Here is a 2,670-nt window from a genome sequence, read left to right as displayed (position 1 = left end):
GTGTAAGGCTGTGGCTGTGTCTCATCCTGGTGGCAGCTTCACTGTTATATATTGCCTCTTGTTGATGACCTGTGCAAACAGTCTCTAAGGTACTGCTAAAGTTTACAGCCATTCCCATTACGTTATTGCAGTCACATCATCAGTTCTTCTTCCTGTTTGCTAGAAAGCTCCTTCTTATTTATAAGACACGGGACAATGGCCCATAGCAGCAAAGTGCCACTGTCTGAGTTCTTTATGGCACTGAGTTAAGCTGTTTCCAAGGTGAACAACAGCTATGCATGACACCGTCGACAGAATAACTCATAAAAGTTAGTAAATAATGGATGTCATTGTCATTTCTTTATCAGATAATATGAATGATTACGTGGGGAATTCTCTGTATATTTGCACAATGTGCCCAGTCAATATTTCATCTGTCACCTGGGTAAGTGAGCTACTTAAATCAGCCCTAAACTGTGGTATGTTTTAACAGTACTGCTTCTCTGTCAAGACTAAATATTTAGCCCTGCTAAGTAACGCAATTTCGAATCTATAGACACATTTTTAAACTGTAAGTTTGTGTAATGAAGACAAAAAGATATATTTTTTCACAATTTATTTTCCAAATAACTTATATGATTTGTTTGTATTTTAAAAAAGACAAAGATATAAAGACAACACAATTGAAACAGAATTTTTTTTTTATCTCTGCTTTGTAAAAGTACAGCAATAACATTGAAGGCAAATAAATACTAATAAATACAAATTTATAAAGTACCGTACAGATTAAAAAACAATGTACATTTCATTGCACATCACTACCAGAAAAAAAGTTTGCCTAATGGCTAAAAAAAGTGCTTTTTCCTTATTGTCCTCTTTGATTGTCATTCAGCCAGTTAAGTTTAACTTTCTAATGACAGTGCTTTTAAACTTCATCTGTATTGGCACATAGCGCTCAATTTCCTCTTCCCTTTTCAGTGTCATCCTGTCTTTGCAAGAACAGAATCTGCACCACTGGCCCATTTGGTGACATTTTCCTCACAGAAATCTTTACTTCTGCTGTCATGTCAAAGCACTATCTTCTTTATACAGCATCAAGTGCTGCACATTTCATGGGTGCTTAAATTTTAAGGATGCTTAAAGTCCCTTTAAAATCAGAAAAAAATCGACTTCACACTTTTTTGACCAGATGGGGCAGATTGGTGAGTTTTGTGCTCGGTTTAGCTTGGCACAGTAGATCCCTGTAAACTGGAGAGTGGAGAAAGCGAGGGTAGCAGTCTTTGGTCATCAGCATGTAGATCCTGTGCTGAGCTTGGTCGAAACAAGACGGCGACGGGTTCATCAAGTTGGCTTTGGTTATGTCACGGGTTTCATGGTCAATATTTACCTACAAAAGATACAAGAAGGCAAAAAGTCAGTTTGTCAATTTTTCTCTCAGACATTTCAGAGACTGTCATTAAATCTGCCTCTTCTTACCTCTCGTGGAGCTTCACTGCTGATGAATTCATTATAGATCTTCTGGGCTTTGGTGAGTAACTTGGTAGGACACTTGGTTCTTCTGTAATCTTCACAAGCAAAGTAGAATGCAATGTTCTCCTCGCTAAATTCAGAAACCAGGAAGGCTGTGAAGGCACACAATCCATCTGCAAATGGAGGAAATTTGATTAGTAATTACATCAGATGGAGCCGTGGAGGCTGCATACGTAATCATGTGTATGTAAGTAATTTATGGGAAACCTAGCACACTGTTGTGTAAAAATATAATAAAAAGCATTAATTCAGAGGTGAACTTACATCTACTGGACAGTAGCCTTTCAAATGATTCTTTCCACTTCAGGCATTCCTCCAGGGTTGGTCTGAAAATAGTGAGAAGCATGTTTAGATAAAGCTGGAATTTTGTAAAAGACATCAAGATCTATTTTTTTTAAATACAGCAATGTCATATTTGTGTTAAGCTTACTTGTTTTTCCCTATTTTGCAGCAGGATAAAGTGCAAATGGGCTTTTGCAGAAGAATTCCCAGCCTTGCTTTCAGCTCCTTGGCTCTGAAAGAGAAAGAAGCAAAAGGTTGGATACAATTTTCTAAGTGACATCATTTCATATTCACAGAAAAACCTACATTAGAACTCAAGAGCTGAAAGCATCGATAGTATAAAACAGCTTAAAACGACAATCCCATCTGAGCTTCTCAAATGCCCACACGCATGTGCAAAACCTGGTCCTCTAACACATAATGCAAAGAATCAGTCTTTTCATAAAAGTGAATGCACCTTTCCAAGCAGCAGGCAGGCAGCGATACAAGTCCTTTACACATAGCAGCAAGTGGGAGCTGGCGAGGGGAGGTCTCTTGGTTCAATGGTGCTTAAGTTTCCTTTCAGCAAAGCTCAGCCAGGAATGAAATTGTTTGTCTGTGCCTGAGTTGAGACAAGGCAGAGGTTTTATAATCCTACTGCCCACACCTTCTGATGTGTCATCAGCTCTGTCAGCCAATAGCAGAGAGAGTCAGGCAAAGAGAAACAGAGAGGGAGAGGGAGAAATGATGAAGTCAGTATATGGGGGAGAACATGCAAGGTCGAGGCTGGGAAATTACGGTTTAATGATAAAAGCCTCTGATAGCTGATGGATTGTTTTTTTTCTACTTCTAAAACAACAAAGGGATTTTTCTGTGTTGTTTTCACTATTTTTGTGGGTT

General features: G+C 38.5%; 1 protein-coding gene across 1 annotated transcript; it reads right to left on the bottom strand.

The window, feature by feature from the left end:
- Positions 1-661: 661 nt before the first annotated feature.
- Positions 662-2,400, bottom strand: rgs16 (regulator of G protein signaling 16). Its single transcript, XM_032571102.1, has 5 exons — positions 2,249-2,400; positions 1,940-2,023; positions 1,774-1,835; positions 1,456-1,622; positions 662-1,366 (listed from the first exon to the last, which is right to left on the bottom strand). Exons 1-5 carry the CDS (start codon positions 2,290-2,292, stop codon positions 1,151-1,153), a joined length of 573 nt encoding a protein of 190 aa, XP_032426993.1. The 5' UTR covers positions 2,293-2,400; the 3' UTR covers positions 662-1,150.
- Positions 2,401-2,670: the final 270 nt, after the last annotated feature.

The sequence above is a fragment of the Xiphophorus hellerii genome, chromosome 9 (genome assembly GCF_003331165.1).
Source record: "Xiphophorus hellerii strain 12219 chromosome 9, Xiphophorus_hellerii-4.1, whole genome shotgun sequence".
Classification (NCBI taxonomy): domain Eukaryota; kingdom Metazoa; phylum Chordata; class Actinopteri; order Cyprinodontiformes; family Poeciliidae; genus Xiphophorus; species Xiphophorus hellerii.
Note: the sequence above shows the minus strand (reverse complement) of the source record. Positions and strands in the feature narration are given on the sequence as shown.